Source organism: Nyctibius grandis, chromosome 10 (genome assembly GCF_013368605.1).
Source record: "Nyctibius grandis isolate bNycGra1 chromosome 10, bNycGra1.pri, whole genome shotgun sequence".
NCBI classification, from domain to species: domain Eukaryota; kingdom Metazoa; phylum Chordata; class Aves; order Nyctibiiformes; family Nyctibiidae; genus Nyctibius; species Nyctibius grandis.
Genome location: NC_090667.1, coordinates 14,792,227 through 14,805,032, shown reverse-complemented (window position 1 = coordinate 14,805,032; position 12,806 = coordinate 14,792,227). Strand labels below are relative to the sequence as shown.

The 12,806-nt window shown below is 39.4% G+C and overlaps 1 protein-coding gene across 4 annotated transcripts in view; it reads left to right on the top strand.

The window, feature by feature from the left end:
• Positions 1 to 11,698, top strand: part of ATP7A (ATPase copper transporting alpha) — a 29,054-nt gene extending 17,356 nt beyond the window's left edge. For 2 of the 4 annotated variants that reach the window (XM_068408353.1, XM_068408352.1), the window contains exons 11-23: positions 224 to 315; positions 735 to 862; positions 1,039 to 1,193; positions 1,502 to 1,636; positions 2,512 to 2,706; positions 2,930 to 3,112; positions 3,432 to 3,645; positions 4,307 to 4,453; positions 4,895 to 5,037; positions 5,377 to 5,580; positions 6,196 to 6,313; positions 6,841 to 6,943; positions 7,784 to 11,698. In XM_068408353.1, the coding sequence (XP_068264454.1) occupies positions 224 to 315; positions 735 to 862; positions 1,039 to 1,193; positions 1,502 to 1,636; positions 2,512 to 2,706; positions 2,930 to 3,112; positions 3,432 to 3,645; positions 4,307 to 4,453; positions 4,895 to 5,037; positions 5,377 to 5,580; positions 6,196 to 6,313; positions 6,841 to 6,943; positions 7,784 to 8,060 (2,094 nt within the window). In that variant the 3' untranslated portion in view covers positions 8,061 to 11,698. The remainder of the gene's footprint in view (positions 1 to 223; positions 316 to 734; positions 863 to 1,038; positions 1,194 to 1,501; positions 1,637 to 2,511; positions 2,707 to 2,929; positions 3,113 to 3,431; positions 3,646 to 4,306; positions 4,454 to 4,894; positions 5,038 to 5,376; positions 5,581 to 6,195; positions 6,314 to 6,840; positions 6,944 to 7,783) is intronic. The other 2 variants (XM_068408355.1, XM_068408354.1) reach the window with 2 other exon arrangements.
• Positions 11,699 to 12,806: the final 1,108 nt, after the last annotated feature.

Genomic DNA, 12,806 nt, shown 5'->3' with positions numbered 1-12,806 from the left:
TTAAAAAAAATCCCATGAAAAAGCTTTGTTAGGTTCTTTTAACCTTCTTTGTTGTAAAATAGTTTTCAGTAACTGAACTAGTAAAAATATGAAATGACTCAATATAAGTCTGTTTGCAGAAAGTCTTTTCTTAATAGGGTAAATTGCAACATACGCAGTTGTCATTTACCCAGCAATTTTTTTCAATAGCATAGTCAGAAAAATATGAAAATTATTATTCTAGGGTAAAACATCAGAAGCACTGGCAAGACTAATTTCATTACAAGCTACTGAAGCTACTATTGTTACCTTGGGCCCTGATAACGTTCTTTTAAGGTATCTTGCTTTGTCATTTGCTTTTTCTGTTGTTCCTTTTTTGTTGTTAATATGCTTAGTTCACAGACAAATGTTACCATTCTATAGAACTATGAAGCAAATAACTTCAGATTTGCTGGCAGATTTGCCAGATATAAATGTTAAAATGCAAAAAAATTAACACTGCTCTGATTTGTTTTATTGGAATCTTGCTAATGTTTGCTGTGATAAGAAAACTAGTGGATTTTCTCAACTGGAAAATAAATAAAATTATGATAAAATAATCATAGTGCTCTTTACAATGGCCTTTCCTCTGACAATTTTTGTATATGTTAACAATGTCAACCAGTGAGATTATGCTTTGTGTATAGTGACAGCTCCTTTTGCCTGGGTAACTTCAGTTAACAATCTCTTATTAAAAACACTGTACATCATTCTAGTGAAGAGCAAGTTGATGTCGAACTGGTTCAACGAGGTGACATTGTCAAAGTGATACCAGGAGGCAAATTCCCAGTGGATGGTCGTGTTATTGAGGGACACTCTATGGTAGACGAATCTCTTATCACAGGTAAGCATTTGCTTTTTGCAAATGTAAAAATGTTTTTCTTTTCCTTTAAATGACTCTGAAGAAGGGAAGGTGAAGCTGATGTTCTCCTCACTCTCCTAATTGCATGTTAGGAGTTGGTAGCTGTTATAATATTGCTGAAAAATATATCTTACTATCTGTTGTTGACCTTCCCTTAGGTGAAGCGATGCCTGTGACTAAAAAACCTGGCAATACAGTTATTGCGGGTTCTATTAATCAGAATGGATCACTACTGATTTCGGCAACCCACGTCGGAGCTGACACAACTCTCTCACAGATTGTTAAACTTGTGGAGGAGGCCCAGACCTCAAAGGTAGAGTATGATCCAATTAAGCATTTGGGTTTTGTCTTATCGTTTAGGCATCAGCACACCCAATAACTTGAAGAGTAGTTAAGATTGTTTAGATTGGAATTGCAGTTGCATCATGAAGTATCTTGCTGAATAAGGACTTTGACACGGTCTACTGTTCCAAGTCTCACCATCTTATTAAGTAAATAAGTAATTATGAAGTGTGATATGCCAAATGTGTTGCAGACACAAGCTGTGATTATATCTGTGTCTGAAGACACAGAAGAGAGTAAGCATAGTGTTGCTGGAGCTGAAGTGTTTCTCCTTCCTAGGCTCCTATCCAGCAATTTGCAGACAAACTTAGTGGGTACTTCGTTCCTTCTATTGTGGCTGTCTCTGTGGTTACCCTTTTTGCCTGGATTATAATTGGATTTGTGGATTTTAAAATAGTAGAAAAATACTTTCTGGTAAGTAAGTCTCCTTAAACACCTTCTGAAATATTTAAAAAATAGTTAGCCTACAAGTCTATTAGACTGCAGTGGTTCCCTTCCTGGATTATCCTTGCAGGCAGTTGCTGACTATAGATACTATATTATTGGTTTTGTTGTTTTTATATTTTTCATATTATATATTTTTTTCCACTGTATCACTCCTACATTTATACTTAAAGAGAATTTTCAGTAATTAATCAACTACTGAAAGTTAGTATTTTAATAAAAGTTAATTAAAAAAAAAAAGTAAATACTAAACATCAAAATGTCCCAATTTCCATTCCTTCTCTGTGGGGGGACAAAAGTCCCTTGTGTCATCAGCTCCAGTTCTGCATCTAGTTTTGTTAGCATAGCTCTGTGTAAATTCATCTTTGAAATCAGTGGAATTCATCTTCATTACAGATGCCAGAGGAGGATCACGATCCTAACTTGTACATTAGGCTTGCTTAGATCACAGGTTTCTTGGTTCGTGACTATTTCTGATTAGAATTTATTAGTTTCCACAAAAGCAATCTTCATATCCCCTTTTTTTGTTATTGTATATATAGTTGATAGAGTATCTTCTATTACATTACAGCATAAAAGAGTTACCATAGTATGTGGTTCCTTATTTGGGAAAATGTCCTATAAATAAGACAGATCACGGGTATATGCAGTATGGAACAGAACTTAGTCATTAATTTACTCGTTAACCTTAGCTTTTGCGTAACTTGCCTGTGCTTTACTTTTCAATATTAATACTTTAGCTTATATATTTGCAGATTTTTTTAACATCAAAGGCAGTGTGTAGTCGAACACATTGTTTCTGTTGTTCAGTTTTGTCTGTTACTAAAACAAACTTCTGTCCCTAGGGTTACAATAAGAGCATTTCCGCAGCCGAAGTGATAATCCGCTTTGCTTTCCAAGCCTCCATCACAGTCCTGTGTATTGCCTGCCCCTGTTCCCTGGGGTTAGCCACCCCGACAGCTGTGATGGTCGGTACGGGCGTAGGAGCTCAGAACGGCATACTGATCAAAGGGGGAGAGCCGCTAGAGATGGCACATAAGGTGAGAAATGTGGGTTATTGTTACAAAACTTTAACGGCTGGTGTTGGTGGCATTTTGCCAGTTGCTGCCTAAGCAGATGATTACTTACTAACACATCGGTACGTGTTAGTAAGCAAAGTATGATCAGTCGACGTTAGTAAATTTGGTTAAATTGGGTGGTTTTCTGAGGAAGCTACACGTTCAAGCTTTGTTGATTGAATGAAGTCTTCCTGTTTTGCTGCAGGTAAAGGTGGTTGTGTTTGACAAAACAGGTACTATTACTCATGGGACTCCACAGGTGATGCAGGTGAAGTTTCTAGTGGAGGGGAACCAACTACCACGTAATAAAATGCTGGCGATAGTGGGGACTGCAGAGAGTAATAGTGAGCATCCTCTCGGAGTAGCAATAACAAAATACTGCAAAAAGGTAAGTTACTCACACAGGAAGAGTAGTTTGTGTTATGGAAGAACCTCTCTTGCAGTACTTAATATGTGTACATAGTCTTGTGTTATTTAAAAAGTAATTGATGTGTTCATTAGGGAAAGCTGAAACTTGTGGAGCCACATAAATCACTTAATACTGTATTAGATGCACTGGATACTCAAACTTATGTTTTGATGATTGATTGAATATTTCTCTGCTCCTCTTAGAGTTAGGTTGACTGCAGTTTATTTTGTGGGGTTTGTAAATGCAGCATGCTTTTATATATTTAAAGTTTTTCTCCGTTTTTGTCCTTTTTCTTTAGGAACTGGACTCAGAAACCCTTGGGACATGTACAGATTTTCAGGTAGTTCCAGGATGTGGGGTTAGTTGTAAAGTCACCAATATTGAAGCATTACTCTACAGGCAAAATGAAATGGTTGAAGAAAACAATATTAAAAATGTGACACTTGTGAAAATTGAGGAAAATACAGACGACTCAGTGCAGCCTCCTTTGATTATTGATGCTGAACTACCAAGTAAGCTAACTCTGGTTCATAGAATAAAATGGATAATTTTTACTTTTGTGTCTTTAGGATCCTTAAGAATGAGGTCACTTTTTTTCTGTCCTGGAGAACTGGGCTTGCATCAAGGCACACATGAAGCAGTTGGTCATTAGTTTATCTCATGTTCACACATCACTCAGGATATTTTGATTAAATACAATTTGAAGTTACATGTTGAATAGGGGGCTGGAAAATAATACAGGAATTGTCTTTCAGCTCTCTCTGTTTTTACTTTGTTTCATCTCAAGTTACCATTTGCTAGCCAAAATTATGTATTTTTGCACAACTGACTGGTTTTCAATCGAGAACAGTTCATTGTTAGATCTTTCAACTATATTGGGCTGTTACATATAAATTAGAAGCATTGAGAAAGGGATTTGGTCCTTTACTGTCCCTTGACCTGTGTTTCTTGGTCCACTGACGTGGTAGCTACCCATTACTGAAGAAACGTTAGCGTCTTTCTTGTCAAGAACACATGAAAAGATTGGTAGGGCAGGAAGTATTGAGAAAGACTTTCTGTTTGAATTCTCTGTAATGATATTTCAGAGCATACTGGGAGAACCTGGGTAGGATTAGCTGGAGGGAAGCTTCCTAGTAATCCATATGATGGTAGGATTGTGTTTTCTTCCCTCAGCTACTATGACCTCTCAAAAATACTCTGTTCTCATTGGGAACCGGGAATGGATGAACAGAAATGGCCTCCTTGTTAAAAGTGAAGTTGATAAAGCCATGATGGAACATGAGCGGAGAGGTCGCACAGCAGTTCTGGCAGCTGTTGATGGTAAGTTCAGTGCTGTCTTTTTTTTATTCAGAGGTTGTTTTGTCACTACTTAAATAGAGTAAGTGGTAATGTCATAGCAGTTGTACCTGAAGCAGAATAATGGGATGAAAAGAGATCATTAGCTAGTTTTATAACACTTTCATATGAGAAAGACCTCTTCCTACCTTTCTTGGTTGGCAGGAGAGATGGACATAATGCAAAGACTTCAAAGAGAGCAAAGGGGAAGAAAGGAGAAAGAGGGAATTTTTTTGTTGTTGGACAGTCCATACTCTGTATTGCCTTAAACATTGCTGCCTTGATAGCCATTCTCATTCTGCTTTTTACTGCCAATAATACTGCTGCTGGAGTTGGTCTTACTGGGGGAAAAAAAAAAGTTACATTTTTTTCCTAAAGCAATAAAGATCCTTATTACAAACCCATTCTGTCTTTCTGTTCTTTTAGGAGTGCTTTGTGGTTTGATAGCTATTGCTGATACTGTGAAACCAGAAGCTGAGCTGGCAGTCTACACTCTGAAGAATATGGGATTAGAAGTTGTCCTCATGACTGGTGACAACAGCAAAACAGCAAGGTCTATTGCCTCTCAGGTGAGCTGTTACACGTGTTTGGGTTTGAAGCTTGCTACAGCCCACGTACAGGAAGGTGTTGTGTCATGTTGATACTGGCTGGTGGCTGGCGTAGAACTGGTCTATTGTGAAAAACGGTAATGTAAACCAATTCAGAATAAGAGAGGAACTAAAAAAGCCTTTTTGAATGGAAACAGCATCAACTTTGAATTCAGAGGTATTTTTGTATCAGATGGGCTTGGTCTTTAGTTCATGAGTGATAACACGGGTTTCAGCCTTCCTAGGCACGTTGTTAGAGGCAGAAGCTTTGATAGCTGGTAGAAAAACTGCAAGACAGTTTTGTACTTTCTCTCTCTTTAGGTTGGCATCACCAAAGTGTTCGCAGAGGTTCTTCCCTCCCACAAAGTAGCCAAAGTGAAACAGTTACAAGACGAAGGAAAACGGGTGGCCATGGTTGGAGATGGTATCAATGACTCCCCAGCTCTTGCTATGGCCAATGTGGGAATTGCTATTGGCACGGGTACAGATGTAGCCATTGAGGCAGCTGATGTGGTTCTAATTAAGGTAAGAAATAGAGTGCTTCATTAAAATGAGATGATAAAGAGGGGTTAGAAGGCCCAGGATGTCTTGAATGATTCAGACCACTGCTGAGGTGTACAGCCTTCATAAGTCAGGAGAACTGGAGAGAAGAGATTGTCTTCATCATGTTTGCTTAGTGTAGTGGTAATTATCCTATGAAGGCAACTTCCCCGTTTTCTGGCTACTACAAATTTTGGGGTAATTAAAGTTTGAGAGTGGGCAAAGGAGGAAAAAGTGAGCTGACCTTTGGCAAACATAAATTATGTTTCAGTGACATACCACGATACTTCCAAGATTATTATAGTCACTTCTTCCTACATATCAGCACCACCTTGACGGAACTTGTGGTCAGTGTCTAGAGCTGTACTGTGTGGTGCTGTGTATGTTACTTGGATTATGATGATATCTGGAATAAGATTGGCGCTGATTATAGGGGCTCTGTGCAGACAAACTAGAGCAGCCCGTGGAATACTTACTACGTGTGGTCTCTTACATCCAGTGTATGGTAGTTAGCTTTAAAATAGGCGTATGATGACACTACGTGTATGGTTTTTTTTTTTTCCTCTCTTTGACTTCTCCAATAAACACATTACCTTGCAGGATGACTTGATGGATGTGGTAGCAAGTATAGATTTATCGAGGAAAACTGTGAAAAGGATCCGGATCAACTTTGTCTTTGCTCTAATTTATAATCTCATTGGCGTTCCCATAGCTGCTGGTATGTGAATGTTTCCTTGCAGTAATAAGATTGTGCTTAGTGAGTAGAAGATGGCAGTGCTGTACTATTGTGTGCAGGAGTATCCACTTTATTTCTGGCTGTCAGTAAGTGCGAAGTTCTCTGCCTGGGGATGTTGCAGTGATGTGTTTGTGAGCTGTGTGTCCTTCTCCCACATTATGGCTAGTATGGATATGCTCAGCACATCAAAATAACTTCTAAGATAAAAGGTTTATTGGATGAACCTGATCCTGTGAACAAGCAGTTTACTGCAAGGCGGGCAAGACATGCCTGCCTCTGGGTTTCAGACTGTGTAAGTGGCACATCCAGCTCTACTCACTTGTAGGTTCTAGCTGAGCTAGAACACAAATATTTATGTGTTGAATATTTGTTTAACAGTCAACTAAAGTAATATTTATTAACATATTGAAATACAACTAAAATTAGACAGTCCATGCGAAAATGATTGTGTTAATATATGAATAATGCTGTGTTCCTGCTCTGAACTTACTGCTCTTTCGTTTTTCTAGGTGTCTTCCTGCCCATCGGTTTGGTTTTGCAGCCCTGGATGGGATCTGCAGCAATGGCTGCCTCCTCTGTCTCTGTTGTGCTTTCTTCTTTGCTGTTAAAGATGTGAGTATGAACAATTTTGTGGTTTGTAATTTGGTTTTGAAGCTCAGGCCTTTCGCTTTGAGTGGCAGAAAATAAGTGTGGGACTATGACAGATTTCAAAGCCTTCTGTCAAAGCCTTCTGAAGAACAATTCAGGCAGGTCTGTGTTCAGCAGCAATTGGCTTTGTTTGTGGTTGAGAAGAGGAGTCAGTTGGTCCAAAGCGCTTCAGACAGTAGTGTTTTAAAATGTCATTTTCTAATGTGAAGAGAATGTACAAGTCGGAAGTGTGTTCAGACTGGAAAATTCCTTTGTGGCCTTTGTGAGAAATCTTGTGAGGACATGCTGACTTCTGAGACAATGCAGCTCTAAGCCCCACGCTGACACTGAGATTGTTGCAGTAAGTAAACCAAGCTGCTGCATTTGCCGTGGCACTATTGTTCCTTACTCCGCAGTTAGGAGCAGTGTAGGGGGAATGATATCTTTTGCTATTTAGTTAACACACGAGGTTTCAGAAGGAGAGTAAAAGGGTTGGTGAATGATAGCTCCAGTGGTCCACTCTCAGTAGATACGGTTTGCCAATACGTTTTGCAGATGCCCAGCACCACTGAAGCAGTTAAATACTGAGTGATGCGTGTCAGCTTTACCTGTTCTTCTGAGTCCTGGCCAAAAAGCACTGAACTGGCTTCTGGTTGTACAGAAGCCTTGCAAAACATGAAACTTTCATCACTGTATCATCGATCGAATTATAAATGTCTCTGGCTTGTGCGTGATCATAGCACGTAGGCCAGTTTCTTTTCATATTTTAGTCTCCTTTACTTCAGCTGAGATGTATTGTCATCCTTTGGTTTATTCCTTCCTTAGGTACCGGAAACCAAGTGCTGAGAAACTTGAGTTCCGAGCCCGTGGCCAAATGAGGTACAAGAGCCCATCAGAAATCAGTGTCCACATTGGAATTGATGAGACTGGAACAGGGTCTCCTAAACTGAGCTTAATGGATCGAATCATCAATTACAGTAGAGCCTCTATAAACTCTCTCTTTTCAGACAAGCGTTCAGTGAACAGCATCGTTCTTAATGAACCAGATAAGCATTCGCTCTTGGTGGGAGATTTTGGAGCAGATGACGACACAGCATTATGAAAGACTCGCCCCTCCCACCCCAGCTAAGCAAAAAGAAAAAAACCTGAAGCAAGATGAAAACCCAACCAAAACAGGTGTCTAGAAGTATGTACATGTGCTGATCATTTCTGGAGGTCTTTTCAGATGTATTTCTTCTTTAATGTGGGAAGCTAGTTTTTGCAGTGACTTTCCAGGGTCTCTTTTTTCTTAAAAAAAACTAGACTTACCAAAAAAAAAAATGGTGCCGGGGCTGTTAAAGCTTGCCAACAGGGCTGTGTTACCATTCCATGAAGCTTGCAGTATAGCATTTTTTTGGTAAAATGTCAAAATACAATTAAGTAAACTAAGGAACCAGAAACTTGCTTCCCAGCCTTATAACAGGCTACTTTATGCATAATCAAGTTTAGTACTGTGTTTAAAAAAAATTATAAATCACTGTATCTGCACAATACTGAAGGTTCTGTGTTTGCAGATAGATGTGCCTTACTTCAGAACTTCCAGGACCCCTCTTGTTTCTGTAGCCTGCCTTCTACCAGAAATCGTTCCTCTCAAATGCCTTTTCTTTTTACAAACATCTGGTTCCAGATTTTCACACTCCTTCCTTTAAATCACCGTTTGTGATCTGGATTCCTGCGAGGCAGAGATAACCGAGAGGTTTTGGGGTTTGCGTTCTAACCTCATGCCCCCATTTAACTCTCTACATCCATGCCCCAGTACACTCCTAAGATTATCTGCTTGAAGGTTGAATGGTTTGGGAGGTTTGCTTATCCACAGCCTCTCCTAAGCCAAAAACTCCTGGAGCATCTGAATACAGTATGAATGTGATGTGGTATTAGCTGAAATGTTCAGCTTTTAAGAAGGCAGCATTGTAGTTAGTGCTCCCTACCAGTATCTACTAGCACTCCGTAAATGAACCAGAATAGTTTGGACCAGTGTCACACAGACTCCCGTTAAAATCTTTACAGTTCAGTTTTGCCGATATCTAACACCATCAAAGAATTTAATACGTGTCAGATACTGCACTAACATCAGTTTCTTGTAAAGATAAGTCAAGTGTCTGCGTACCAGGAATGGTCCAGAATCCACTCCATAGATTGACCCAAATCTCCTTTGCTTGGGGTGTTCAGATCCAGGCTTTGTGAATTATGACAGTCTTCATTTGTTACTGAACTGAAATACCAAAATGCAGTTTTTGACCATGAAATCATTGATACTAAAAATATTCTCAATGAGAAATAAAGGTGTTCATCACTCATTAGCTAGCTACCCGTTTGTTACTTAATAAACCTTGTTCTTTTAAAATCTGTGCAGAGACAGTGATCTGAGGCAGTTGCTAGGTTCGATGATGTTGAATTGTATCACGAAATACAGTCCATGGTGTAACGTGTAATTCCAGTTTGTGCTTGCAGAGGAGAAATGCTCAGTTCGGAGCATGATAAAGAGATCTCTGTAATGTTCTCGTTTTTACCTTGAAGTTTGATGTCAGTGCATAGATTGTGTTTGTAAAAAAATCATAAGTAAATAGCTTTTGCATTTCGTCTGAGAACTACCAGAAAAATACCAGTGTATGAGAACAGCAGAGCTGTGCTATGGAGTATGTTGTTAGTCAATCAGTGTATTTGTTATGTTGCAGTGAGGAGAACAACATCATGTGTCGCTGCCGCTAGTTTAAGAAACAAAATATTTCTGTTGCAGGATTTAGATTCTTAATATCTCTACGTGAGCATAGATTATTTTTTTAAATTAGATTATAGTTACATGTATCTATTGTAGTGGTAAGAAATGCTGAGCTACATCACTGCAAAGCCATTCCATAAGATGATGTTCTCAGCTTTCAGCAACAACGCTGTTTCTTACAAAGCAGATAGTTCCCTAAAGATTGATTGATCCTGTGATGATGGTTTTTTAGTGCTTCATGACCATATAAACAGTTTCCAAAGATTTCAGTTTTCTTCTTTATCCGCCCTCATTCTCGGTGGTGTTCTTGGCAAGACTCTGCAGATGAGAGGGAAGTGGGCTACATATTCTTGTCCGGATTGTGCTGATGGGTGGTCTTAATTGTGCAGTGAAGACAGGAGGCAGATCCCAGCATGCTTTCTGGTGGGAGTGTTACTACTGCTGGTGCTAGTTATGGTATATACAGGGTGTAAACGACAGTGTAAATTTCCATGCTCTTACTGCAGGAAAGAGAGTAATAATTTGGGGTTGGTAGATGAAGCAGCATGAAGAATTTGTTAAATTATTTCCAAATATATTTTTAGAGTACTTTGGCTTCAACCTTTTGTTGTCCAAATTGTGCATAGGTTGAATGTTGATGGTGGCATGCTGGCTTTATGACCAACTTTTTCCCCAATACAGATGTTTTTCAAGGCTTTTCCATTTCCTGTGAAACCCAGCATTTGATCCAGTTACAGCAAAATCAGGCTACTTTTCAAACCCAGGATACTTAATGAGGTGCAGAGATGATTATTGGGGAATAAGGAACAATAAAATGCTGGCTGAGAGGGAGTGGAATGGCAGCTTGTAAGTACAGAGGATCAAACTCAGAGGAAATAACTAAGCTTAAGACCAGTGTTAGCCCAAGATGAATGAGCGTAAGGTGGTTGTGGTAAATCTAGGCTTGAATGGAGATGAAGCTTTTTAACTACAGCAGCAATTATGTTCTGAGACAGCTTCTGTTAGAGCTAGGGGGGGTGGAAAGCAAATTGCTCTCCTGTTTCTGAAAGAGGCTTGTACGAAGTGATGCCAGCAAAGGTGGCGGCCAGGGCTTGCTGACCCAGGAAGCCCCTTTCAACCCAGGTTTCCTCTTCAGGAGAATCTGTCTGGACTTGTCTTTTGAACTTGAATTTAGTACCCAATGCGTTGGAGTAAGGTACAGCTGATTACAAAATTCAGAGTCCAGATCTTTGAGAACAGGTTGGCTGTCCAACACCCACCCCCGCCAGAGATGTGATACTGACTTACAGAATGTTTATCTGATCATGAAAATATTCCATCAGGTGCTTTATGTTGAAGAACCAAAATATTTTTCAGTTTGAATGTACAGTGCAAGTGAAATAATGTGGGAGCTAAATGTTTTCCCAAATGTAAATGTTTTAATATGTAAATATGTTCTTCCTGTTGGAGACAGTTTGGATTCAGGAATTTAAAATATCATGTGGAAACACACAGTTACAAATGAAATGGTATTACTAGTTTGTCTATTTTATTGTTTTCTGTAACTAGCTATTTATAAAACCTGTGCTCTATTTAAAAATAAAGTATATACGCTCCAGGCTTCAAAAACTACTCTTTGAATCTTACCAATAAACTTTTAAAGTGTAGACACTTGGAATTTTATATGAAAAAAGAATGTGAAGCTGAGAAAAACACAATGGAAGCGAGCAAAACATTTTATTTATTAAAAACTATGTTTATTTTTTGCTTAGAACTTCCAAAGAAATGTTTTAAGCTTGAGATTTTTTTTTTTTAATTAGATTTTGGTATGAAGAATGGAGAAATTAATGCTGTTGTGGAATGTTAATTAATGCTGTTACATTTCTTTACATCTAGAAACATGTAATCCCACACTTCCTATTCTTTTAAGACTCTGCCTCCATCAAGATAACGACAATTATAAGCTATATAATAAAAACGTAACGTCCAAAGACTGTTTTAAATCATGTTCTATGGTCTCCTTTGAAGATTTCTTTTGCTGACTGAACAGACTGTAGTGCCAGCTGTGCAAAATGCCTCCCCCTTCCTTCCTCCACGCTGTTCAAAGGCCGGCCGAGGCGCCTCGGGGAGGTGATGTGGGCTCTCCCTGCAGCGGGCTCCAAGGGGCAGGGACAGGACAGGGGTGTTCAAGCAGCTCTGATGTCCTGTGCACTTCATCTCCCCCAGCAGGAGCGCTCTGGGGGAAATAGGAGAGGTGAGGCACTCCTGCTTTGTGCTTGTTCGGCAAAAGGCTGAGGCTCGGGGTTTCTGAGGTGTGTTTCCAGCCCTGCTGAACTGCCTGGCCTTGAGCGAGACACTCAGCCCATGTGAAACTGGGGGGCTGTTGGCAAGTGGTGTCAGTGACAGTTGGGAAATCGTGGAATAATCATCACGTAAAGAGCAGCACTGTATTACAGACTCGCTCTCACCTCGGGTTCTGTTCACTGGACACACGGTTCAGTGGCAAGTGGGAGGGTATAACTGGGGATTTGTCTCTTTATTAGTTGGTGATTATTGCTAGACTAATTGGTTACCTGTTTAAGCAGGCAGTATTAAGGGTCTAAAGCAAAAGCCAGGAGCCGACTGCATTACAACAGAGAAATGTGCAGTTGAGATTGATGAGGCGAGTATGTCTGATATTTACGTTGAATATCAAAATACATGCCCCAAACGCCATCAGCTTGGATCATCCAATAAAATCTGTATTACAAATCAATTAAATAGGTTTTAAATAACAAATTTTTTAAAACCCCTTATTTTTAAACTGTGCTATTAAAACCCCACAGTGAAATATGGGATCCATGTGTAAAAGCCTTTTAATATAAACGGTCTTGCTCTCCACTCATTCAGTGATGCTGTTTCTGAAATCTAGGCATAGAAGGTTGAGAGCCAGCATTTAAATTTAAAAAAATAAAAAGGCTATTTCTCAGTCTCCCTCCTGAACTTCTTCCACCTCTCTCTCTCAAGAGCGCTCTCTTCTCTTTCCTATAAGATAACTGCTTAAACATTGCACTGCTGCAAGGAGAAAAGAAAGCTTACAACTCGTGCTGAAGCCTGTTTTTAAAGAGAAGC